A 26,114-nucleotide genomic window follows, 5' to 3' on the forward strand; every position below is an offset into this window, starting at 1 on the left:
TACAGCATATATACATGCATGCACACATATATGTGTGCCCACATGTGTGCATATGAATATGTACCTGCTACACAATGTGTATGTGTATATATATAGTATACACACATATGTACAAATGATACAGAGACCATATATGAAATACAGTGTAAATGAGTGTGTGTTATATAAATGGATAAAGAACTTTACAATTAACCAATCAACCGGGAAGATCTGGTAACCGGTTGGTACCGGTTTTCTCTGGACTAGAGTCCTCAGGCCGATTGCCCATCGCCCCAGTGACAAAAGTGCATTACTCACACTCGCCCCTCTAGTCCCCCACCCCCCGGGCCCTCCCTGTGGTGTGGGTCCCACCGCATTCTGACTCTGCACCAGCACAGTCCAGGGTGAAGTGCTCACTCTGAGTGGACTTGGAAGTGAACAGGGCTCCGTGACCTTCAAGGAAGGGAGGAGGGGAGCTTTGGGAGAATTTTCTGAGAGGTTTGCTTCCAAGGTGACTTTTCTGGGTGTACAGTGGACCCTGTGCTTAAGGAGCCAGAGGGTTGGAGCAAAATGAACAAGGAGTTAATTAAAACCCGTGGAACCACCAGGGGCAGCCGGCTTGTAGAGCAGTGGGAAGTGGCACTGGACCATGTGCTGATAGTCCTTCACGTCCCTCGAAGGGGGGTCTGGTGAGGCGGGGCAGGGACGCGCAGGCGGGTGGCAGTCCCAGACTCCACACGGCCTTGTTATGCGAGGCCGATCGTTTCCACCCACAAGTTGTCATTAGTGGTCTCATCCGCATCCCAGACTCTCACATCTGCGGGCGAGTTTATGGTGTGAAGAAAACATTTGATTAATAGCAGACTCACCAATTTAGGGCCCAGATGCAACACAGCCTCTTCGGAATTAAGCAGAGATTAGATTTTACATATGTATTTATCAGTTTGAATGTTCAAAAACATTTAACCCGGGTTTCTTTTTCCTCTTAAAAATAATAGTCTTTTGGAATCTCGTTCATCTTTCAAGTGGCCAGGCCCCCCGGAGATGGCACAGGAGACGTACACAGCGGGACCTCGAGTCGGACGGGGAATGTTCACGGCCAGGCGTTCTAGGGGGCTGTGTGTGCTGAGGCACACGAGCTACGGAGCCGACAGGTCGGCAGGGGAACAGACAAGCACGCAAACAATAAACGAAGGTGGTGTTTCAGCAGTGACTGTCACCCTGTGGGTGAGGAGGGCACAGTGACCCAGGGAGCAGGGAGGACTGCTGCTTTCCTCGGGGGACAGGGAATAGAAGGCCTCTTTGAGGAGGAAATGCTTAAGCCAAGACTTAACTGTGAAGAGGGATACGGACCACGTGGAGATCTGGGGGAGAGCACCATAGACAAAAGGGGGGCGGACGCAAAGGCCCTGAGGCAGGCACAGCATTAGTCATGGGGCAGGGGCACCATGTCTGCCAAAGCGGGGCCTTGGAATACAAGGACTGTTGGGGAAAAGCCCAGCCATTGTTACTACGACAAGAAGGGTTTGCATGACACCGATGTGACCCGGCAGCCAAGGAGAGTGGACTGGAATGCGCATGTGTGAACAATGACGACTTCACTGTACTAGTCAGTGGGGGCGGTAGATGCCACTGAGTGAGCATGTGTACTGTGTGGCCGTCACACTCAAAATGACTGAGTAGAGCAATGAATTTGCATCACATTTTATTTTAAGCTTGACCATTTCTCTGTGGAAACTACTCGGATGATTCAGAAGGCCATAGCTATGGGCAGCTGGTGACTGGCAGCTTCATCACGTTAACACATACCTGCTTAAGCATCATGTCTCATGCAGAGTTTTTTGGTGAGACATCAAATCACCTGGTGACTCAGCCCCACTACAGCCCAGATTTGGTGCCTTGTGACTTCCGGCTTTTCCCAAAACTAAAATCATCTTTGAGGAGGAGGAGATTTCAGACTGTCAATGAGATTCAGCAAAATACAGCGGGGCAGCTGATGGCGATTGGGAGAGCTGTGGGAGGTCCCAAGGTGCCTTCTTTGACGGGGCTGAGGCATCACTGTCCCATGAACAATGTTTCTTGTATCTGGTATTTTCTTCAGTAGATGTTTCTCTTTCATCTTCCCTGGGCGGATACCTTCCAGATGTGGTTGCTCTTCTAGGAAAATGCCTGAGTTCATCAGGCTACAGCACAGCGGAGGGGAGGCCTCAGCTCCGACTCCAGCAGTGCGGAGCTGGACTTCCAGCTCGGGCAGGTGCTCTGGGCAAGCCGCCTGCTTCTCGGCGCCTGCCAAGTGAGTCGTGCTGCACGGGTCCCTTTAGAAATTCTGAAACACGACACTTACGCTTGGGAGCCTTGATGGTTCACACGGACGTCTTTCATCAAGGACGGGATTCATTTTGTTTCAATGAAATATTTATTCATTTTATATTAATTAAGTTGTGTTTGGCTTGAGGCATACTTCGGAGGAATTGGCTGGCTCCCGGGATTGCTTTATTAAGAGCTAAATATCACAGGAAATGCAGGCTCATTCGTGAATGCCTTTTGCGGCTCAGCCAGAGCAGCTGACCCACTACTGACCAGTTTGGCAGACTTCGTCGCTCACATGCATGTCCCGCCGGGTTCCCACAATGATTCTCGCTGCGTCCGCTGGACCGGCCTTCCCAGGCCTTCTCACGTGTGGCGTGGCTCCGACCTCGCCTCACCCTGGTGATGCGTTCCCAGTACCGAGGGCGCCAGAAGCACCAGGGCTGGCCTGGACCCTGTCCCTTGACTCCCTTTGGTGTTGCCTGACAGTGTGGCCTTGCTCTGACTCGAGAAGGGATCAGTGTCTGTGTAAGCAGTGGCACTAATTCATTATAAAGCCCATGGTCACCTCTGGGAATTGCCTGCAATCTCTCCTCCACCCTGCTCTCAGCAAGAACCTCTCTCCCCTCAAACCTCAGACTTTCCATGTGGGTGGTTTTTCCTTTTATGTGCTCATTCACAGCTGTGTGCCTAGGGTGGGCTTTTTAAAAGAAGCTCCTCAGTGCCCTCAGGACAAAAGCCAACAATATGAGTTTGCTGACGCTGCTGTGACAAAACCCCGTGGAGTGGACAGGGCGGAGGTCGGGGGTTTGCACAGCAGGATCCCCGTCTCCGCTCTGGCTCCGGAGGCCTGATGTCGAGTGTGTGAAGGGCTGGCTGCCCTGGGAGCCCCGGTCCTGGTTTTGTGGATGGCCGTCTCCTCCCTGTGTCCTCCCATCACCTGTTCTCTGCGTGTGCGTCTCCACATTTCCCCATTGTTACGTGGACACCAGTCACACGGGACTAGGGCCCACCCGAACGACCCTATTGTAACTGAGTTAGCTCTTCCAAGACCCTCTTCAAATACGGTCACCCTCTGAGGCGCCGCTGCTTAGGGCTTCGACTTCGGGGTTTGGGGAAATACAGTTCGGCCCACAGCACCCCCCTCTTGAATATGTCCTTTAAGGCCATCTGTCACCTGCCCCTTTCTCAGAACCTTTGTCTCCTCTCCTTTTGCCACGGCCACCACAATGTCTGCCGCACTGCTTCAGGGGAACGGCAGGGCGCCTCGCCTGGCGAGGCTGGAGTCCAGGGACCTGGGTCAGCGGGGTGGTGTGCTGCTCTCAGCGGCCCTAGGAGAGGTCGGCGTGGCTCGGGGCGCAGCTGGCCGTGCCCTGGAGGGGTGCTCCTCGTGGTGCCCCCCCTTCTGTGTGCTGACGGAGAACAGTTTAGAATCAGGTGCCTAGCAGTTTGAGCACCTTAGGGGACAGTGGGGAGTAACTGGGTGCCCAGTCTGGATGCCTCGGTGGCACCCTGGGCCCATGGGAAGTTGAATTCAGGTGCTGACTTCTGACCCTGGCTGGCTCATTGCCAGATGTGTTCCTGAAGGTTCTCCAGAGTCATAGAACTAACAGGGTGTATATATATGAGACCCGAATCTGGAGGATAGGCTCTCGGGCTAGAGACCAGGAAAAGCTGATACTGCAGTTCAGTTCTAAAGGCTGTCCACTGCAGAATTCCCTCCTGGGCAGGGGCAGTTTGTCTTTGTTCTCTGCGGGCCATCAACTGTTTGGGTGAGGCCCACCCATGCTATGAAGGGCAATCTGCTTCACTCAAAGTCCACTGATTTAAATTCATCAGAAATTAATGTTATCCAAAGGCACCTTTACAGACACATTCAGAGTAATGTTCGACCACATATCTGGGCAACGTGGCCCAGCCACGCTGACATCAAAAATTAACCATCACCCCAGACAATTGGGAACTTGTTCCTGGGCTCCTTCTTCAGCCACTTCTGCCCATCTCTATAATGTTCTCTGCTCTTGCCTTCAGAACACGTATGAATGGTAATCATAGTCACAGTTGTAATAAATGATTTAGTAATGTAGCCCTCCTAACCGCCTGTTAAGGTAATTACTACCCTTACCCCCCTTTTACAGATGAGAAAACTACCGACACATCTAACACACTGGCGGCGTGTCCCGTTGCGCTGCTCCCAGTCGGGCTGGGCCCCCCCACACAACGCCCGGCTCCTGCCTCCCCTGCACCTCCGCCTTCCTGAAGCTCCACACCACGAAGAAACAGCTCAAATGCAGCCTCCCCCGTGAGGCCTCTCCCTAACCCCATAACCAGGCTCAGGTCCCCCCCGCTGTGGTCCCTGAGCCCACGTGCTCACTGCCCTTTCCTGGACAGTAGCAANTCTAACACACTGGCGGCGTGTCCCGTTGCGCTGCTCCCAGTCGGGCTGGGCCCCCCCACACAACGCCCGGCTCCTGCCTCCCCTGCACCTCCGCCTTCCTGAAGCTCCACACCACGAAGAAACAGCTCAAATGCAGCCTCCCCCGTGAGGCCTCTCCCTAACCCCATAACCAGGCTCAGGTCCCCCCTGCTGTGGTCCCTGAGCCCACGTGCTCTCTGCCCTTTCCTGGAGAGTAGCAACCCATGCACTGACTCAGCAGGGGGGTTAATTGGTATTAACCAGGTATTGGTTAATACCTGGTAATATTGGTTAATACCATCTCTCCTGGTATTGGGGAGACGCCTGCTTCCTGCCAGGTGCTGTCCTGTCACCGATGGTGGAGCAGTGAAGAAAACAGAGAAAAGCCCCCACTATCATGGGGTTCACAACCCAGTGGGGGAGACGGACAGTGGGTTAATGAGTAAGACGCACGTGCTGTGGCAGGAGCTGGTCAGGGCGATGGAGGAAACAGGGAGCAGGGGCCTGAGGAGGGGTTGGCTCTTTCGCACGGGGAGCTGAGGGGTGCTCCCCTGTGAGGGGACCAAGACCATGGGCACATGGGGAAGAGTGTGACGGTCACAGGGACGGCACAGAGGCTGGGCCAGGGCGGGGAGAGGGCTAGGAGGAGAGTAACAGGTGGGGTTAGATGGGAGCTGGGGCCAGGCCAGGGAGGGCCCCGTGATCCCACGGGGAGGGTTTTAGCCTCCGAGCATCGTTTGTTTATCCGGTTAAACCGTGAGTTCCGAGGGGCCTGTCACTCCTCATGGCTGGCGTGGTTCCAGGCCCCTGGATGTCATTCAAGAAATGCTCACTCATCCAAGTGAGTTATTTTTTTGAGGCCGTTTTATCTTAATTAAATTTTTTACTTAAAGACAGTTGGTGTACGAGCTGATATTGGCTACATTAGTTTCAGGTGTACTACAGTGTAGTGATTCAATACTCTTATACCTTCCAGTGTCATCACCCTAATAATTCTAGTGATGACCTGCCACCGTGCTAACTTATCACAATATTATTGACGGTATGCCCCTCCCCCTGTCACTCCCCCATCCCGCCTTCGGGTGACCACCCTTTGGGTCTCTGTTTCTGTGAGGCCGGCTTCTGCCCGCCCCAATGAGGCCGCCATCGATCAGAGCCCGCACGGGCTTTCTGTGCTGTGAAACATTGCCCTACACTTTGTGTACCAGATGCGCTCAGCAGCGAGAAGCAGAAAACCTACCTTGCCGTGGCTTAAACAAAGAGGGGCTTACTTTCTCACCTAAAAAGAAGTGGGAAGGTAGGTGGCTCCATGGTAACAGGTTCAGCGTCTCTGAGATGCTCTTGGCCTCCTGGTCATAAGGGGCTGCTGCAGCTCCAGACATTATGTGCATGTTCCAGGAAGGAAAGACAAGAAAGTGGCAGAGGATAGAAACATGGACCATTAGTAGCTATTCCCTTTTATCCAGAAAGCAAGACCTTTCCCAGAAGCCTCTAGCAGACTGACATAACCACAGTTATGGCTGCAGGTAGTTCCTGGATTGTGTTGCTTCCTTGAAGAAAAGTGTCGTCCTGTTTCAGAGGGAGGAGGGTGGATGTGCTCTGGCAGCTCACAGTCACTGTCTGCAGAGACAGAGTTCCTGCCAGCTGGGGGTGTTGGAGCACTTGTCGAGACTGAGCTGTAAAGTGGGGGTTCAAATCCTGACCACTAAGGTTGCTGAGGGTGCAGCCAGCCAGACTGTCCTGAAGGTTCCAGCAAAGAGATTCTCAACCGGTCTGCCCGTCAGACCCCACAGGGAATCTTTGAAAATACAGAACTACGGCTCCTCCTGGAGTTCCAGGCATGACAGACATACCGAGGACACTCAGGCTGAGCACGAAGTCTGGCCAGAGACCCCCAGTGCTGGCAGTAAGGGATCTCGGCACCCTCCCTCTCTGCTGCTGCGAGGCCCACCCCCCATTTCCGACGTGTGGTGTGCATGCCGCAGGCTGTTCTTAGGGCAGATCGCCCGAAATCCACACTAGTTAGCATTTATTTGTTTGTCCCAATAAGTAGTAATTAATAATGATACATCAGTTCCTAAGTGAATTAGAGTAATGAGGAATGTTAATTGGGTACTTGCTTCTAGCTGCTTGGGTGGCTTTGGCCAAATTGCTCCTTCTCCGCCTCATTGGCTGTGATTTCTTGTGGAAAGGCTCTGGGCTGAGGCGTCAGGGTGGCCCTGGGGACCCACCTCTGCTGTTGTAACGTGGAGTGCTCCTGGGACCCTCGCTGTGCCGTCTGCTGGCAAGCCGTGCTGGTGACCCTCTGGAACCGAAATGCGGCTGGGGTTGGCAGATCCCTCCGTCACGTGGTGGCCACGGGATTCGGATCTGGGAGGGGGGAAGCCCCTCCTCCCACACAGTGAACTCCAGGCAGGAAGGTCTGCCGCCATGCTGGCGGCCACACGGGCCTGGTGGACCCCGTGTGACATTCCAGTTCTCCTGCTGTTGGCTTCTCGCTCTTTACTTGTAAATCCAAACTTCCAAGCTCTGTCCCACGTCCTGTACCAACTGCCCTTTTTACAGCTTGGACAGAAGTCAGACTTGGAAGCTCTCTTCAGATATCATGAGCACTACTTCAAAAGTGGGAATTCTTCCTCGATCTTGAGGGGTCTCTTCTAGTTCCTCTCAGTCTCTGAGCTGCTGTAGGGTCACCCTCCTCTGGCCCCTCCCCTGGAGGCCAGAGCCACCTGGGCCTGTGGTCATCACCGATGAGAGTCAGGGACTTGGAACCAGGGCATCTTGCAGGCGTGGGAGGAAGCGTCACCGGCGGAAAGTGGGAGCTGGGGAGGCGGAGTCGGGGTTTGAGCCCAGAGATGAGAGGGAGGCGTGAGTTCTTGCAGAGACCCCTCCAGCCATCAGTCCTCCTGCCTTGCCCCCGGCTGCCCCCAGGGAGGGAGTCACTCAAAAGTCAGACCAACCAGGGCTTGAACCTCTGCGCTGCTATTCAACAGCTTGTGGAGCTGTGGGCAAGTTCAATGGCCCCTTGGGGCTGCCACCTCTTCGTCCTCGAGGGAAGAGGAAGCTTTATTTCTCAGGGTCTTGTCGAGACTGGGTGAGGTGAAGGAGACAGTTTGCTCAGCATCTGGCCTGAGCGAAGCGCTCAGTCCACAGAGCTACCGTCACCGCTGTCACCGCCGTCACTGCCCTCCAACTTCTCCTGGGCTCCTGCCTGGGCCACGAGCCTTCATTTGGGCTTTCTCAGGAGCAGCTCCTGGGCAAGGACGCAAATGCAGGAGCAGGAGCAGTGGGCACTTGCAGACAGGTGTGCGGGGTCAGGGGAGGACGGGCGGGAAGGCTGCCTGTACAGGGGTGCACCAAGCCAGTTACCCCGGGGGCACGCTCCGACTCTGGGAGCCCCAGGTTTACCCTGCTGGATGGCCAAGGGGCCTGGGGTATAGTGGCCCGAGTCCCAGCGTGGGTCAGGTTTTACTCCTTGGCCTCAATTAACCGTCCAGCCCTGCCAGCCTGTTTCAGGACCCCTGAGGGGGCCACCTGTGGTCCCTTCCATTGCCTGTATCTCCAGCTCCTTCTCCAGCACCCATACTGGCTGAGATCAGGGTAAATATCGGATAAGCAGTCAAATCTGAAGCAACCCTGTCTCAGGTGCAGGGAGCTGGAGGCGGGACCAGAGCTGCTGGCGGGCAGGTTTCAGAACAGAGACTCGACCCCGAGGCAGAAATGCAGTGAGGGCTGACCTTGTTTTCTTTCTCAGCGTTGGCCTGACCATTCTCCCGTTGCTATCACTCAGGTGTGCATCGTGCAGAAGCGAGACACGAAGAAGATGTACGCGATGAAGTACATGAACAAGCAGAAATGCATCGAGAGGGATGAGGTGCGCAACGTGTTCCGGGAACTGCAGATCATGCAGGGGCTGGAGCACCCCTTCTTGGTCAACCTGTGGTGAGTAGCCCCGCCCCCAGCCTGCAAGCCCCGCCCCGGAGTCTGTGAAGCCCCACCCTGAGCCGCTGAACACCAGTGCGGCAGCTCTCCGGGGAGGAATCCTCCAGGCTGCGAAGAGAAAGGAGCCGGCTTTTCTGGGTTCGAACACTCCTGTGGACATTTTGCAGAGTATATTTTCTGATGAGTAGTTTTTAAAGGACATTTTCTGATGAAATCTTTAAACATATGCTTAGTTTAAATTTTAATTCTGTTTTCGTACCTGATGAGTCAGAGTTTAAGATAAATCTAGAGGCGGTTTTGTCCATCTGAGAACATGGGGAGTGTGGTAAGAGACTGCCAAACACAGTCTTCTGTGGGGGACTGTGGGGGACTGTAGGGGCTCCGGCCAGCAGAGTCCGCCTGTTGTGGCTGACGACGAGAATGAACGCACAGGCGACCGCGATCCTGTGGAGAAAAAGGGAACGGCATGGCCACTCCCTCAAGAGGGGAGCACCCCGACCCTTGCCTAGACAGGCTTTTATTGTTTTTCTTGGGTCTTACATCAGAGAAAGATTTATTACCTATTGCATAGATTATTATTGTCTACATTCTAGGTACAATCAAGGAAATAAAAATAACATGCGGGGGGGATGGTGATGAACTGATTAGCTCTGTCCTTGGGAAAATTCACACAGGCTTTGGAAATTACCTTGAAGATCGACAATACACATTTGTTGCTTTAGACCAGGGTGATGGAGTTTTAGCTAGAACAAGCCGTAACAGTCTGTAAGTATTTTCTAGATCTGATTCCCACGGGAAAACTCGGTTTGAAGGTCTGGCTCCTGCCCACCACTTCGCTTCTGTAGGTTTTCCATACAGAGCTGAGTCACATTTGCCAGACTAAAACAAACCAGTCCCCTACAGGGGACTTTTTAGAAAATCATACCCATAGTACCGATAGTAAGAAGGGTTCAAGATGGCTGCCCAGTGTGGGCACCCTAAATTCCAAGTGCTGAATGCAGCCCACATAGCCTGCTAGATCCATGTTCTGGAACCTTCTTTCCATCCTTAGTTATTATCTCTGTTTTAAATTTGCATCCAAGAAACGCCACCCTCCTGGTGGTTCTCTGCCCCTGGGCCTTTGCACGGGACATCGCCTCCTCCCAAAACTCCCACCTCCCCTGGCTCCCCAGCTTTCACTAACCAAACCCTGTGTGTGCTTTTCGTCCAGCTTACAAAGGACTTAGGCCGGGGGCCTTCCAGAGCAAGGGCTGCTCCTTGGATATTTGTTTCTGAGAGTCCGACGTAGCCTCAGACAGGCTGGTGGCCCTGGCTGAATGTCTCCTGAGCTGGGTTTTGTTGAAGGGACGGGACAGACTTATCTAGGAAATAAAGTCTGTTTCACTGTGGCCTCGGTGGACTGATCATTGATCTTCAGAGCATTAGAGGGGACCCGATGGGAAAGTCTAGTCTGGCCCGTTTTTCTGATGTTGCCGGTTATTTCGACTGCTCCCTGTAGAAGCCCCCTGAACGTAGGGTGCTGGGACAAGGAGGGACACGGATCGTCCTGCCTGGGGAGACCCAGGGGTGCCTGGCAGACACCACAGCCTCAGGCATTTCCATGGGGAACCCCATCGTGTGTTACTAGAGTCTGGGTAGGAAGGGCAAGCTCGTCATGTCTCTGGCAGTGGCTCAAACACTTCAGCTGTTTGAGGGAAATAACTCCCTTTGTGTCTCATTGCTGTGCAAGGGGACTTTTAAAAGTAAATTTCTAACCAATGAAGCAACCTACATTCATTGCAAAGTTCAGAAACCGAAATACCGAAGAAGGTGACAATGACCCAGAATCCTCCCACCCCTCAATTACTGTGGCGTTGGTATGAAAATGCACAGAACATTTTATACCCTGCTTTTTCAGATTAATGGTTGGGTAGGAGCGTTGTCTCATTGTTGCAAACTTTTTAAAAAAGTATATTTTACTGATTATGCTATTATAGTTTTCCCAATTTTCCCCCCTTTATTTCCCCTCTGCCCTGCACCCCCAACCCTCCAGCTTCCCCCCCTCCACTTAGTTCATGTCCATGGGTTGTACATATAAGTTCTTTAACTTCTGTTTTCTGTACTGTTCCTAACCTCTCCCTTTCTATTTTATGCCTACCAATTATGCTTCTTGTTCCCTGTACCTTTTCCCCACCATTCTCCCCGCCCCCTCCCCACTGATAACCCTCCATGTGATCTCCGAGTCTCTGATTCTGTTCCTGTTCGAGTTGTTTTCTTAGTTTGTTTGTTTAGCTTCAGTTGTTGATACTTGTGAGTTTGTTGTCATTTTACTGTCCATATTTTTTGATCTTTTATTTCTTAGACAAGTCCCTTTAACATTTCATATACTAAGGGCTTGGTGATGGTGAACTCCTTTAACTTGACCTTATCTGAGAAGCACTTTATCTGCTGTTCCATTCTAAATGAAAGCTTTGCTGGATAGAGCAATCTTGGCTGTAGGTCTTTGGATTTCATGACTTGGAATACTTCTTTCCAGCCCCTTCTTGCCTGTAAGGTCTCTTTTGAGAAATCTGCTGACAATCTGATGGGAACTCCTTTGTAGGTAACTGTCTCCTTTTCTCTTGCTGCTTTTAAGATTCTCTCCTTATCTTTAATCTTGGGTAACTTAATGATGATATGCCTTGGTGTGTTCCTCTTTGGATTCAACTTCTTTGGGACTCTCTGGGCTTCCTGGACTTCCTGGAAGCTTATTTCCTTCACCAGATTGGGGAAGTTTTCTTTCATTATTTGTTCAAATAAGTTTTCAACTTCTCCCTCTTGTTCTTCTCCTTCTGGTACCCCTATGATTCGGATGTTGGAAAATTTAAAGTTGTCCTAGAGTTTCCTAAGCTTCTCTTCACTTTTTTGAATTCTTGTTTCTTCATTCTGTTCCAGTTGGATGTTTATTTCTTCTTTTTGTTCCAAATCATTGATTTGAGTCCTGGTTTCCTTCCCTTCACTGTTGGTTCTCTGTATGTTTTGCTTTATTTCACTTTGGGTTCCTTCATTCTCTGACCATACTCAACCATTTCTGTGAGCGTCCTGATTAGCAGTGTTTTGAACTCTGCATCTGATAGGTTGGCTATCTCTTCATCGCTTATCTCTTTTTCTGGAGTTTTGATCTGTTCATTCATTTGGGCCATATTTCCTAATCTTGGCTCACCTGCTATGTTGTAGGGGGGGGGCAGGGCCTTAGGTTTTCACCTGGACCAGGCAACCCTCCTTGCTGTGTTGTGGTGCTGTCGGTCTGGTGACTGTTTCTTTAACTCCATGGTTGTCAGAGTTCCAGGCAGTTTAATTTTCTGGCACTTCTGGTTTTTTGTTCTTTTTAGATTGGTTGTCATCTTCCATCTGGTTGTGCGAGGAAGCGAAGGGTTTCTTCTCTTCCTCGCTTCCACCTCCGTCTTGGCTGGAACCCTTGGAATTATTATTGCAGACTTTCGGTAAATCCTTTCTAATAGCTATGTAACATTCTACCTGGAAAAGTTCAGTGAGATAGCGAACTGTATCCCTGTCACAGAGGTTACGTCAGGCTGTTTCTGACAATCTTGCCAGTGTATGTAACGCCGAAGTGAAGCTCTGCAAGCCTGAACTTTCCCGAGGGAGGGTCCTCAGAGCAGGCAGGGGGCCCAGATGCGCCCCCGGGCTATGCTGTGTGCTGAAGGGGGGGTTCTGTTGGAGTGGTCCCTCCTTCGGTAGCGATATTGGTGTCTCATTTCACGGTCTCCAAGACACCAACCGCTGAATGACAAACATCCCTTCATTCCATGAAAGTGCTGGGTGGGTACCTGCTGCTTGATTTGGGGTACGTATATGTTTGCATATATATTGTAATGGGTGGGCGGTAGATGGATGATAGATGGATGATGGATGGTAGGAGATAGTGCCCCTTCAAGGGACAGGTGGCCGTGAGTCCTCAATCCATTGGCTGCAGCCAGTGCTTTGCACAGGGCGTGCCATCAGGATTTATGCAGGTATAGGGGACAAAACCTTCAACTTCCTTCAGCACAAAGGGGAGAGTCTGGGCTTTGTGACTAAAGAGTCAGTTTCGGCCAACATGGCCTCTGGCCCCACCTGTCGTCCACTGGTTTGTTTTAGGGCCGAGACACATGCGGACCACTGGCTGCTCCGGCGTCTCCTCCTGGCAGGGCTGCCTCAGCAGAAGCTGAAGGTGTGGGACATGCCCACCCAGGAGCAGTGGGCGAAGGGGGGAGTTTTGTCCCACCTGAGTCCCAGGAACAGAGAGCGAGGGAGGGAACTCCAGAGGGAGACTGGGAGTGTTTCCAGAAGCCAGAGGACGCTGCACCGGCCACATGACCGGCACCTGCTCCCCACGTGTGCCGCCCTGTGGGGTGAGGGCTTCGGGCTCCCTCGCTCAGGGGCAAAGCAGGGCCCAGGGCAGCCCAGTAGCCTGCCTGGGCTGGCTGTGCCGTGGCCACACTCAGACCGCCCCCGCGCCCTAAGGTCTTCGGTGCTTGTGGGGAAGTGACCACTGACACTTGTTTGTCTATGATCGGTGTCACCTTGACCTTCTCAGTCCCCTAACAGTCTCTTTGCTTTCCTGGTACCATCCTAACGAGGTTGTCCCCATTATACAGGTGGGGCAACTGAGTCACAGCACCAGTAAGTGGAGGAGATGGACCTTGAACCCAGGCTGTCTAGCTTCATGCCCCACCCCCACCCCCCCACCGCACGGAGCCCTGCAAGCTGGGCTCCCGTTGTCTGCCTCCCCCTCACCCCGCGGGATGGGAGCCCAGTGAGAAATTGCTTGTCGGGCTCTAAGGGCACCGCTGCCTTGTGTCCATTACCTGCCAGCTCTGCATGTCCTTGCGTGGCGGGTGAGGGATCGCAGCCTTGGGAACCCTGGCTTGGCACCTTCTCGCTCCTGCTCTTGCTGACAGGCTCTGTAGTGGACCGGGTGAAGGCTGGGTGAAGGCCAGGCATGGGCTGCTTTTGTGACCATTTTGTCTCTAAAGAGTGAGTGACAGCCGCCCCAAGCCCGGGGTGGTCCAAGTTGGCTCGTCGAGAGAGGTGTTGTCACCTGTTCTGAAGCAAAGTTGCTTTGTACTTTTGGGCTTCTGACAACCAGGGGGAAGGAGGAGGGAGGGAAAAATTCCCACCCGTGCAGGGAGTGCGTGGGTGGGAGCCCTGAGGGGGCAGCGAGGGGGGCCTCTCAGCACTCCGGCTCTGAGGGTGGCCCCTACTCCTCCAGTCCAGCTCTGTGTCCTCTGGGCCACGAGGCTGCAGGGCACTGATGGGCCCCCCACCCCATCCGAGTGTTGAAGCCCTAACCTAACTCCTGCTGTGACCACATCTGGAGGCGGAGTCTCTAGGCCGTTATCGGGGTTAGTGGAGGGGCCGCTCCGTGTAGAGGTGCTATGAGGACCACACGGGGCAATAGAGAGCAGATGCCCACGGGACTCGAGCCTGGGGTGACCCCCGCATCCAGGACCTCCCTGGGGTTGCCGTTATGCAACCTTTGGGCCGGCCTTCGGCTGGATGAACTGCCATCCCATTCCCGTCTGGCAGTGGACATGCGGACCTGCTGGCTTTGGAAGAAGAGTCTCGGGTCTTCAGTACCAGAGTTTGACCCCAGTTAAACGGAAGAGTTTTCAGACTGTGTTTTCAAAATCCATTCCCTCTTCTCTGACTGGGTATAGTTACCTGACTAGCTGTTAAAATGTTTTTTCTTAAACTGGGCATGGGCTTGCCCCACCCAGCTGACCACTGACGTCACAGTGGGCGTGGCTACCTGGCAGAACTGGATGACAACAGGTGCCTGGAATCAGTAAACAGTCCTCGTAGCAAGCACATGTTTCTAGAACCTTCCCTGAGACCCAATGGACAGAGTCAATGTGTCACTCCAGGCCAAGACAGAACCACTTACATTAGTGGCTAATATTTGTTTAAGGCACTGAGACCTTTGATTAAAATAAAACTGCATGGGGTGTTTAAAAGTGCCGCTGAGTGGGCTAAAGGTGGGGAAGGTGGGAGGGGTCGGGGAGAGGACAGACACCAGAAGCCCCGGGGAATCTCGGGTGAAGGATATAAGTCCTTCTGTCCTGACAAACAATCACCAGGGGCTGAGCAGCCTCATTTCCATAAAAAGAATCATCCTTGGCCATGACCATCACTGTAGCCTCCCAGGTGGGTCCACACTCAGCAGCCGTCCGTCACCCGCACGCCCTGCAGAGGGTACCTCCATCAGGTCAGGCCCCCATAGCACAAAGCCGTAGATGGAGTGCTAAGACAGTGCACCCCTATTTATCACCAATCTGAGGGCTGGGGGTCTGAGGTCAGGGACCCAGTGGGGTCCCATTCTGAGGCCAACCCTCCTCCTGGTCCCTGGTGTGGGTGAGGCAATCTCCTTATGTGAACTTCTGTGGGGGGGGGAGAAGGAACCATCTGTCTCCCCTTAAAAGGGCACTAATCTCCTGTAAAGGGCCCCACCCTCATGGCCAGGTCACCTTCCAGCAGCCCCCCCTCACACGGGGCACTGAGGCTCCAATATGGGGATTTTTGCAGGACACAAACGTTTAACCCATAGCAAAGGGCTAATGGTGCCACACTGCAAACCAGAGCCCGCCCCTCTGCTGCGTGGACCCCTGCAGTGGCTCCCGCAGAGTCAGCGTCACCCTCCTGACCCCACCCCTGCCACCTACCGTGGTGGTGCGTTTCTGTCCCGCCATGCTACCCGATGCGTGCTGCCTGTCATTCACCTCACTGTGTGCATGTCCCCGGGCCTTTGCACCTGCTGCTCCTTCTGCCCGGATGCTGGCTCCCCTCGGCTCACTGCTCATCTTCCCGCAAGTGTTCATCCAGTAATGTGTATTTAGGGGACTCTTACATGGTGCTTAGCAGGGTCTTGACCAGGCATCACCCCTCTGTCGGGTGTCCTTGGGACTGCTTCCCGCACCCTTGCCCGCAGGCCTTTCTGCTGGACCCCATTATCCTGCAAGGCAGCTTGGTCACCTCTGTCCATCTGCCTCTCTGTTTCCTCCATTAGCAGCGAGCTGCTTGGGGGATGGGACCACCCCTTACTCACGTCTGTATTCCCAGCATCTGAGGTTCAAGAGTTTAGTTCATTCATCCCTGTGAAGGGCTTATGATATGCCAACCACAGTGCGAGACATTGGCCCAGTGAAGGAAGGGGACTGTCCTGCCCCATCTTTACAGAGCTCACAGGTGACAGAGGACAGATCCTAAACCCACACTGGATTCTGGTCCTTGGCTCTCTGGCTCACACCTCATAGTCACCGTCCTTTGGGGTTCTGAGGTAAATTGAAAATATGTAGAGTCCTGGCTGGTGTAGCTCACTGGATTGCACACGGGCCTGCAAACCAAAGGGTCATGGTTTGATTCCCAGTCAGGGCACATGCCTGGGTTGCAGGCCAGTTCCCAGAAGGGGATGCATGAGAGGTAACCATACATTGATATTTCTCTCCCTTTCTGCTTCCCTTCCCCTCTAAAGATAAATAAATAAAATCTTTAAAAAAAAAAGAAAATATGTAGAGAGTACAAATACGTATTCTGCCATGTTCTGGGGGCCAGACAATGCCCTGGTCCACCCCTAACGCAAAAATGGGAAACGCTGGTGTGGTTTTCTGATTCTAGTTAGTAATTACTTCATCGGTCCACATCACCATGGTAACCCCTTAATGAAAGGGGACAGGAGGGGATGCCGTCTCATCCAGGATCCCTTTTTGGTCCCTTACTATTCCAGGATTTGTTAATGTCAGTGGTAACTTCAGGTTCTGCTTTCAAAATGCCAGGTTTCCCAGTTTTGCTTTTAAGTGACCTGGGTTCGTTACTCTCCAGAGGACAGGGTGGGGCGTGTGCGTGGACTGGAAGGTACCTCAGCCCGCACTCTGCACCCGGGGTCGGCTGTGTGAGGAGGCAGACACGGGGCTGAGCAAAACTGGGACTCGGGGCCAGGGATCGGACCAGGGGATTGGCCCTGGTGCATAAGACAGTTCCTGGGATGGCTGGCGAGGGTAGCCATCCATCAGGGAGGGTGTGGGGTTTGCCCCAGGTCATGTGGGAGAACCAGGACTGACTTCTGACCCGCCCTCCGTCTTTGGGTCCTCCGTCTTCTCTGCTGCCCCGTCTTCTGCCCCAACATGACACCCAACATGGCACACATGACACCTGCTGCTCCTCATGCTCCCCCACGTGTGTTTCTGTAGCTGGGCCCCCCTCAGCCCCTGGGGAATTGTTCAATCCACCCCCGACTCCTTCCGTGCCTCATATTTGGTGGCAGCACCGCCACTTGTGGGTCACTGCAGTGTCCGGCTCTGCCCCGATGTCCTACGGATCTGTCTTCAGAGCCATCTTACAAGGTGGGTGCTGCCGACCCCCGTTTGCAGGTGGAGGGCTGGTGGGTGAGATGATCTGCACAGGAGCCCACCGCTGACGAGGGGCAGCTTTGGGTTTGAAGCCACGATGTGCTGGGGGTGCCTAACAGCCAGCTCTCCGAGGGGGCGAAACCCTGGTGTGGCGCGTTTGCAAGGCGTAAATGCTCTCCTTGAGGTCTGCCCCAGACCGAGTGTGTGTGACCCCCCAAAATTCGTATGTTGAAACCGAGGCCTAGTGTGATGATGTCAGGGGTGGGGCCTTGGGAGGTGCTAGGTCGTGAGGGCGGGGCCTCATATCCTAGGGCTCGGTGCCCTTATAAACCCCGGTGAGCGCCCTCACACCTTCCGCCTGCCACGGCAATGGGAGAAGGCAGCGGGCTCCCACCACACACAGAGCAGGCTGCCCCTGGGTCTGGGATTCCAGCCTCTGCCACAGTGAGAAATGAATTTCTGCCGATGCTGAGCAACTCTGTGGTATTCCCTTCCGGCAGCCAGAAGAAAAGGTGGTTGGTTTCATAGTAACAGCAAGGTGTTCACNGCAGCACCGCCACTTGTGGGTCACCGCAGTGTCCGGCTCTGCCCCGATGTCCTACGGATCTGTCTTCAGAGCCATCTTACAAGGTGGGTGCTGCCGACCCCCGTTTGCAGGTGGAGGGCTGGTGGGTGAGATGATCTGCACAGGAGCCCACCGCTGACGAGGGGCAGCTTTGGGTTTGAAGCCACGATGTGCTGGGGGTGCCTAACAGCCAGCTCTGCGAGGGGGCGAAACCCTGGTGTGGCGCGTTTGCAAGGCGTAAATGCTCTCCTTGAGGTCTGCCCCAGACTGAGTGTGTGTGACCCCCCAAAATTCGTATGTTGAAACCGAGGCCTAGTGTGATGATGTCAGGGGTGGGGCCTTGGGAGGTGCTCGGTCGTGAGGGCGGGGCCTCATATCCTAGGGCTCGGTGCCCTTATAAACCCCGGTGAGCGCCCTCACACCTTCCACCTGCCACGGCAATGGGAGAAGGCAGCGGGCTCCCACCACACACAGAGCAGGCTGCCCCTGGGTCTGGGACTTCCAGCCTCTGCCACAGTGAGAAATGAATTTCTGCTGATGCTGAGCAACTCTGTGGTATTCCCTTCCGGCAGCCAGAAGAAAAGGTGGTTGGTTTCATAGTAACAGCAAGGTGTTCACAGTGCGCAAAGTTGCCTAGAATCTAGTAGTTCTCATGAACCGGCTGCAGCCCAGTCCTGGCAGACCGCAGTCTGACACAAAGCCTGTGTTCCCTCCAAACCAAACATCTGTGAGCCAAGCCTGGGACTGGACCTCCCCGTATGAAGGCAAGCAGGTGATGGACCTGCCCCCCAGCCCCCAGGAGAGGGATGCTCTGAGAGAATGAACACAGGGAAGCGTGGCGATCGTATGCTGGGCAGGACACGGAAAGCGGCAGATGTGCCTTCCCTCCCTCGGAGGGTATCCCTGGAGAGCCCCAGCTTCCTCATCTGTGGAAGGGGAACACCCCCTCCCTTGTGGGGGCCCAATCAAACGAGCCCCCATGCAGGAAAGCCCTGTGAGACTGGTAGTTTGTGAGCAAGACGGACGTTACCACGCCTCCTCCTGAGAAGAAGGCACCTGCGAATAACAGCCTGTAAATGAGGCAGCGAATGCGGTGTTGCCTGCAGTGAGGACTGTAGTGAGGACTGCAGTGAGGACTGCAGGTAACTCCGGAGGCTGCGGCACACCTGGGCGATTTTAGGCTGACTGCTACCCGGGAGAGGCACCGGACGGCCTCCGCCGCAGTGCACTGTGATGGGAGGCACTTGCCTGCCCCGGTGAGCTAAAGTAGGTTGGGAGCGGTGGCCTGGCTTCTCAAGTTGTTAAAAGTCACGTGACAGCTCCCCAAGTTCTCTCGACACCCAGGCGCACACCCCCTCCCTGGTCTTTGCACCTGTGTTCCTTTGCCCGGGGTCATCTCCTGCACACGCCTGCAGGTGTGTCCCTTCCTGTCCTTCAGACCTTTGTCAGATGTGGCCTTCGTCTGAGGTCTCTCTCCGGGGCAGCCCCTGGCTTTATATGCTGTGAGGCTTTCTACCTTATAGTGCAATCTGTTTTACTTTTTTATCTTATTTATTTTCTTGGCCTGCTTCACACACTTGGGTACCCACACACACACACGCAAGAGAGGACTGACTCGCTCCGTGAGGGTGGGAACCCTGGTCTGCACGCCCCACTCCTGCTGTTCCCAGCACTCAGCACTGAGGCTGGGCAGGAAGGGGACCTTTCACTGGCCGCTGGGTCCTGGCCGTAGTGATTCTGCTCACCGACACCCGTCAGGTACGTGCCGGGTGCCTGGCACTGTGCCCCGTGCTTCCCATGGGCTGTCCCATCATTCCTCCCCAGGGCCTGTCAGGCAGGCCTTCTGGTGCTCCGTTTTACAGGGTGGGGGTGACCACAGAGGCAGGGGGGCCCACGCCTGTACAGCAGCAACCCGTGCACGTGACGTGTGCCGCCGGTGTCCTCCTTTCCGCACACAGTCCTCACTGCCCTACGGTCCCGGAGTTCATTTGTTCAGCACGTCTTTACTAAGTACCTTTGTTCAGCATGAAGTTTGCGCCGGGCACCATGCTGAGGGGGCTGGCGATTGGGGCAGAGCCGAGCAGACTCGGCCTCGCCTAGGATGAGTAGCTCCTTGTTTCCTCCAGATGGGGAGACTAGCAAAAATCAAGTAGTTTTAAAAATACGTAGAATTCAAGATTCTGCTACGTGCTGAGAGGGGAGTGCCTGGGAAGGTCTGAGACTGTGACCTGAAGGACCCTGTCGTCCCTTTGTGGCATGAGGGGGACTCCCGGAGCAGTGGCACCCAGAGGTGCTGAGCCCCAGCAGATCCCCAGGGCAGGTGCTGTTACAGGCCGGGAAATGGGCTCAGAGGAGCTGAGAGAGTGACCGGGCAGGGCTCACCGTCCACAGGATTGCTCGACACCAGGATTGACACCCTGCCCATCCCCTCTGGGGCTCTCTGGCCCGGGCACTGCCTCGTATTGCTCTCTCGCTGCTCCAGTGACGTTGTTTGCAGCTGTGAAAGGGTTTTAGGGGGAAAGCGGAGCTGCCGCTGGGACTGCAGCTTCGACCTGGAGACCTGATTCTTTCCTTCTGAGGTCTGCAGGTTCCTCGGCCGTGGACTGGAGCTGCAGACTCTGCCCTTGGTCCCCCCTGGTTTCCCCAGAGCCCATGGGGGTCCAGGAAGTCCCTTGGGGTCCCCGGAGGCCCATGAGGTGGACTGTGCCCAGTCCAGGCCTCGTCCTGCCTCATGCTGAATTCCCGTTTGTTATGTGCTAGGGTTCTACATTTGGTTTCACTTAAGGAAGGGTTTTTGCTGCTGAACCATTTTAATAGTTGGTGGCCTGGATTGACTCTCCTGCTCTGTGAGTCTGAGATTTGACAGCCCCAGGCCTGCTTCCTGGGCACCGCCAGGTTGGATGAGCAGGGAGGACTATGTGATCAAATCCAAAACGCCTGGGGCTTCGTGAAAATCAAGGTCAACTTGTGAAACCGAGGGTGGCACGTTCATGGTTAAAGTGTTCGGTTCCACCTCCTTGTCAACTGCTGTGCCCCAGGCTGAGGACAGGAACTGTGGGGGACAGGGAACGAGTCCCAGGTGCCTCCCCACCAGCGCCACCCGCTGCCCCCTCCGCAGCAGAGACCACTGTTCCTGGAAAGCCGCCTGGCTGCTCTCAGAGGGTACTGCTCAGGCAGCGGCCACTGTGCCCCTGCGGTGAGGACGGTCAGTGACGGTGTTGGTTTAAGGCCCACATTGCTCCTCAAGGACAGAGTGGGGATCTGTGAGGTCCTGAGTCTGAAAGAGGGCTCTTTTCTTAGAAAGCCCTTCCCGAGGGACCTTGAGGGCTGGTCTTCCTGCCGCTGGGTCACCAGCGAGACCTCTGCGGTGCCCAGCTTGGGGGACTGGCACTCCTTCTCCTTTCTCCTACCGCTCAGTAGCTTGGTCCCTGGGGCCCCAAAGGTCAAGGTCGAGCCTTTTGATCTCCCCTGCCCCCCACACCACATTCTCCTCCTGGGTAACAGGTGTGGGGCAGCATTCCCAGAAGTGTGGGGAGAATGAATGAATGAAAGTGAACATAGTCTCCAGTGGCTACACTGCTGTCCTGTTTCCTTGTCTGGCCGCATCAGTCAGTAACTGTAAGGATGCTGTCCTTTCATTCTTGTTTTTCTAAGAGTCTGTTTATCTCTAGAATTGATTTGGAGACCTGGGAAGCCTTTGAAGAGCCATCACGGTGCTCAGGTGTTTGGTTTCCTTGACCTTGGAGTACAGTTGGCCATGCTTTCCCATTTCCCATAAGGGCAGCCTCTTCCTCCCTGGAATGAACCCCACTTTGGCATGTCTCATGGGAGAACACGTGTTGTTTTCCAGCAAATCACGAGGGCGACAGCAGCAGCCTCCCCAGTTCTCTGCATTCCCCGCCTGTCAGCTCCTCTCTGACACATGTGACCTGTGCTAGGCCGTGTCATGCCGACCACTGAGGACAAACTGTCCTGCTCCCCACAGAGCGACCCCCACAACACCTCTGTGCAGTAAGGGGGTGGGCCCTCCAGAGGGTACATCTCAGAGTCAGCTGTTAGTGTGACCGTGAAACCGGGTCTGCTTATTTGCTTAAAGTGTTAACTCCTGGAAGTCAACACATCGGACCAAAAGATTCTGGAAGCATGCGAGAATGTGAGTTGCATTTCAGATGTGAGCACGGGACCAGCCATGTCTAGGAACGCCCCTTCACCACCTCCTCGCCGGCCAACGGGACGGACGGAAAGAGATGGCCCCTTGGAGTTGCTTTTCTGCATGTGTCTTTGATTCCCTGTGAGGCTGGTGTTTGCTTCTAGACAGTTACTGGCCATTAGTTCAATGAGTCTCTGAATGAGTATTTCGAGAGCGGTTAGACTTCGCCATCCGGGGGAATGATCAGTTCGGCAGGCGAGGCGGTAGAAGTGGAGCCCGCACACATCTGGCTCCACGGTCCACGTCTCGTCTGACAGTCCAGGCGCTGCCGTCACCCTCCAGATGGAGGATGGAGAAGCAGGAGCAGGAGGAGCAGGGAGAAGGGAGCCGCAGGCGGAGGGGGCACACGGGCCAAGGAGCGGGAGCTCGGCCTTCACATCCAGCCCAAACACCGTGTCCTCACCTTGCACTTAGGTGGCGCAGGTTGCATGGGAGACACAATGGCGGCTGGGGTGTCGGGCTGGTTCAAAATTCCTGCCATGCGCAGTGTTTATGCAGCGGTGGCTAATCTTGTCTTTCTCTTCTAATTATGCGCTTCTGAATGAGGTGCAGTGGGAAGGAAAATCAGTCTAAACCACTCTGACAATTTCCATTTTGTCCACACCCTTGAGGTCTGCACCGGGAGTAATGAGATTTCTGATGAACCAGGAGCCAGACACAGGTTTTGCATCTGCATGTTAATCTCGGAGGAGCCCTGGGTCTGACGGAGGTGGCTTGCGGGACGTTGTACTTCACACTAGTGACATAGGTTACCCCTTTCAGCCACAAGTCCAGCTAAAGGCAGCGCCTGCAATGAGTGTCCCTTTAACTAACGCTGCAGGCTGCTTATTTGTACAGAAACAGCCCACGAGAGGCAGGTAGGTCAACATTGTGCAGAAGGTAGAAAGCCTAATAAGGTGTAGACAGGAGCAGTACCACGGGGACCTACTTTAATGAATATATTAAGTGCTAGTCATTAGCATATCTCTGTTGCCATGTGCTAATGTATTCCTGAATATTTGCACACCTCTTGGTGCCTCCACTCTTGCTGACATTATAAACCAGCCCCTCAAATGCATGTTTCCAAATTAGTGGAGCCTACCATAATAAGATTTTATTCTACTTCTTTAGATTGTATTTTCTCTTCGCTCTCTTTGGTTTTTAACCTGGCCGAGCTTTACAACATGAGTTAATTCATTAACCTCACATCGTGTCCCGCCCCCTGCCCCCACCCGCCCAGTGCTCAACTCCATGGAGCCTCCAGCACCAGGTGCTCTGCCTGAAGGTTCCACTTTCCCAAGGTTCCCCCCACCCCTGCTCATTCCATGAGCTCCTACTTGAACCACAAAACCCTGCCCACCACTCATCCATGAGGCTTTCTCTGATCCCATGGGAGTGATGCTTTTTTTTTTTTTAAGTTAGTGCTTGGGAGAAAAAAATGTGTTTTTCCTGGGGAACTGGAATGCTTGCTCATACTCTTAATAAAGAGTGTGCCTGTGGCTGGGCCACCCTCTCCCCTCTGATTGACAGGCAGGTCAGAGTTAACCCTCTTCAGAGAGGCCACGTGGGGCCCTAAGAGTAGAGAACCTCCCGGCAGGGAGGCCTGAGTTTGCAGGTCAGTCCCCGGCTGCTGGGCTTGGACAGTCTGTTGAGACTCTGTTGCCTCGTCTGTAAAATGGGGCTACTGTCAACTTCTTAGATTTTGAATGTGAGATTTTAAGTGAGATGATGCCTGAGCTCTGGACACATTGCTCTTCAGTTCACTTCCTGCCTTTCTCTGCTCTTCTTTTTTTAATTGCCTTGCCTTCAACTTGACATTGAAATTCCTCAGTCCCAGATCTCTTTCTATGTTTACCATCACTTTGTTTTCTACGTTTATGTTGTAAAGCCACCTAAAGTCACTTGTGGAAGTAGCCAAGATATTCTGGAAAGAGCTCTCCTGTTTTTAAAGTGGCGGGAGCCCTCCCGCTGGTCTGCAGTCAGGGAGGGGTCGTGGCACTGGGTCCTCCATCGACGCTTCTCTCCTTGGGGTCGGGGCGATGGAACCAACCCGCAGGGGTGCCGAGCGGGATGCCAGAGTACTGCTTTATTAATGTCTTGGCAGCGTCCCCACGCCTCACTGCATGGTTCTGCCACAAGCAGGTTTGGAAAGCTCAGCGTGGACTCGAGGACAAATTGGAACCTTCCACCTCCAGCTCAGCTCTAGATGCGGGGATCCGCGCACCCCCGTGTGGCTGCAGAAATAGGAAGACTCGCGGTGAGCAGCCGGAGTGTTCTCGCCCAAACTGCCCCTTGGTGCTCTGACCTCTCTGAGTGCCAGACCCCTGGGCCGGCTCTGCCAATATGGCGCTGGGACCCCACTCACGGGTCGAGTGGAGAGGAGGACCCGAGGGTCGTCACTGGAAAGGCCACCGGATGATGCTGAGGTGCCACCAGGCTGGAAAGTGTTAAGCTGCTCAGCCCTTCAGCGCCAAGTGGTACAGACAGACGATTGGGTGCAGGGAGCAGGGACCAGACGCCCTCCCCCGGAACACGCGCGTGGAGGACTAGGAGGCAGGCTCGGGTTTGAGGGTCAGCAAATGAATGTCAGGCTCTGATCAACTAACTGGGTGGGCATCAGCTCTCCTCAGAGGGCGATGTGAGTGAGAGGGAAGAGAGGAACCAGCAGCGTCCCTCGAAGTCTAGGGTGGGGCAGGGGCCCAGGGGGACGTCTGGGCTGAGGGTGCAGTGAGCACTCCTGCACCCCACCTGGGCCTGGGAGACCTCCGCTCTGTCAGTCTTTAGGAAAAGTCCCCTTTGGTGCCCATGTGCTTCTCGGTGATTGAGATGTGCATGGTCTCCTGGCCCCCCTTTAATAGTGTTTAAACTCCGGAGAAAGGCAAGCCAAGGAAGCGAGGTTCCCCCGGGCAGGTGACTTCGGGGCGGGGGGGGAAGCCAGGGCGGCTGCCCACTTTCCTGCTCTGCTCCAGCCCGTCACTGGAAACAGGAATCACAGAGCAGATGCAGGTGACGCACCTGCCTAGAACCGCGCTTGAAGCTTGTGTGAGTTTATCAACCAGTGTCACCCAATACATTTAACTTGAAAGGGAAATAAAAAAGTATATTGAGAAAAATGAAAATGAAAACACAATATACCAACTCCACTGTGATGCAGCGAGATCAGTTCTAAGAGGAAAGATTACAGTAGGAAGAGTCTGCACTGAGAGAAAAGGAGAGCGCTCGGGTAAATGGCCCACACTTACACCCCGAGGAGGGAGAAGAAGAAGCATGAAGTTAGCAGGAGAGAGGAAGTAATAAATGTCAGAGCAGAAGTCGTTCAGAGATTAGAGAAGCGGTAGAAAAGATCGGTGAAACTCAGAGTTGATTTTTAGGAAAGATGAATAAAATTGGCAAACCTTTTGCTAGACTAAGAAAAAGAGAAGAAGAAAATAAATAAAACTGTAAGGGGAAGGAGACACCACAGCTGATACGACAGAAATACAAAGGGCACAAAAATACTGTGGACGATTACGCCTGTCGTGTTGGATGGCCTGGAAGAAATGAATAAATTCCTGGAGATATACCACCTACCAGGACTGAATCACGAAGACAGAAAATCTGGGCAGACCAGTAACAAATAAGGAAGTTAAATTAGTAATCAGAACCTCCCAGTAAAGAAAATCCTGGGACCAGATGGCACTCCTGGGGATTCCACCGAACACTGAAAGAATTATGTCGGTCCTTCTCAAACTCTCCCAAAAAACTGAAGAAGAGGGAACACTTCCAAACTCGCTCTGTGAGTGAGAGCCGGCATCACTGACACCAGAGCCAGATGAGGATGCTACAAGAAAAAAATTCTCAACACAGCACTAGCAAACCGAGTGCAACGGCACATTAAAAGTGGGATTTATTATTAAGTGACACTTGTCCCTGGGATGCAGGATCATTGGACATATGCAAATCAGTGAAGGCGGGCCACATCGACAGAGGGAAGGATAAAAATCACAGGATGATCTCAACAGAGGCAGAGAAAGCATTAGGCAAATTCAACCTCCTTTCACAGTAAAATCTCTCAACAAACTAGCACAGAAGGAATGCCTTGCCACACCGCCAAGGCCACACGTGACGGGCCACAGCTACCAGCACACTCAGTGGTGGGGCCCGAAAGCTTTTCCTGGAAGACCAGGAGGAGGACAGAGACACTGACTCTCGATGCTGCTATCCGACGTGGTGCCGGAGTCCTAGCCAGAGAGATCAGACAGGCGAGAGAAAGAGCAGGCACCTGAATCAGAACGGAAGAAGGTCGTCTCTGTTTGCAGATAACATGACCCTATGTAAAAAATCTTAAAGACTCACCAAAACCCATTAGAACTA

General features: G+C 53.8%; 1 protein-coding gene across 3 annotated transcripts in view; it reads left to right on the forward strand.

Moving 5' to 3' along the window:
* Positions 1-26,114, forward strand: part of STK32B (serine/threonine kinase 32B) — a 188,965-nt gene that overhangs the window by 72,449 nt on the left and 90,402 nt on the right. For all 3 annotated transcript variants that reach the window (XM_037046033.1, XM_037046025.1, XM_037046030.1), the window contains one exon: positions 8,493-8,644. In XM_037046033.1, the coding sequence (XP_036901928.1) occupies positions 8,526-8,644 (119 nt within the window). In that variant the 5' untranslated portion in view covers positions 8,493-8,525. The remainder of the gene's footprint in view (positions 1-8,492; positions 8,645-26,114) is intronic.

Source organism: Sturnira hondurensis, unplaced genomic scaffold (genome assembly GCF_014824575.4).
Source record: "Sturnira hondurensis isolate 20B ecotype Veracruz unplaced genomic scaffold, ASM1482457v3 Scaffold0000780, whole genome shotgun sequence".
Lineage (NCBI taxonomy): Eukaryota > Metazoa > Chordata > Mammalia > Chiroptera > Phyllostomidae > Sturnira > Sturnira hondurensis.